We start from the raw sequence: 592 nt of genomic DNA, 5'->3' as shown, positions 1-592 counted from the left end.
GGAGGTGGGTGGTGGCGGGGGGAAGGGGAAGAAGGGGTCGTCGAGCAGGCGCATGAGGTGGCGGTGGGAGGAGCCCATGGCGGCCGGCGGCGGCGGAGGGCGACGGTGGCGACGGGAGTGGGAGGGAGTGTCGCTGTCCGGCCGGATGACTGGTCGCTGTCAGCTGGGCAGGGGGGGAGGAGGAGAGGGATCTGATCTGGAGTGTGGACTGTGGAGTGTGGGTGGGGATGGGTGTGCCGCCGCACGGTGACGGTGGGTGGATCGCACACTGATTAGCTCGACGACACGATGAGAACAGCTGCCGGCCGGCAACTTTTCTTTTCCGGCCACGCAGATTAAGACGACAGCACACTCAGCATTCACATGGGACGCACGACGCACCTGGTCTATGCATTTCACTTGGATGATTGCGCCGCTGCGGGCCCCCTCGTGCTCGCCAACTACTTCCTCTGTCCGAAAATACTCATCAAAATAAACAAACGGAACGTATCTGGAACTAAAATACATCTAGATACATTTTCTTTTATTCATTTTGATGACAAGTATTTCTAGACGGAGGGAATACTATCACTCCTACTACTCCTAAACGAGA

The 592-nt window shown here is 57.6% G+C and overlaps 1 protein-coding gene across 1 annotated transcript in view; it reads right to left on the bottom strand.

Moving 5' to 3' along the window:
* The window catches only part of LOC119284402 (BAG family molecular chaperone regulator 7-like), a 3490-nt gene extending 3181 nt beyond the window's left edge, over positions 1–309 (bottom strand). The window contains exon 1 of the mRNA XM_037563538.1: positions 1–309. Within this exon, the coding sequence (XP_037419435.1) occupies positions 1–78 (78 nt within the window). The 5' untranslated portion in view covers positions 79–309.
* Positions 310–592: the final 283 nt, after the last annotated feature.

Source organism: Triticum dicoccoides, chromosome 4A (genome assembly GCF_002162155.2).
Source record: "Triticum dicoccoides isolate Atlit2015 ecotype Zavitan chromosome 4A, WEW_v2.0, whole genome shotgun sequence".
Taxonomy (NCBI): Eukaryota; Viridiplantae; Streptophyta; class Magnoliopsida; order Poales; family Poaceae; genus Triticum; species Triticum dicoccoides.
This window is presented reverse-complemented; position numbering and strand designations above follow the sequence as displayed.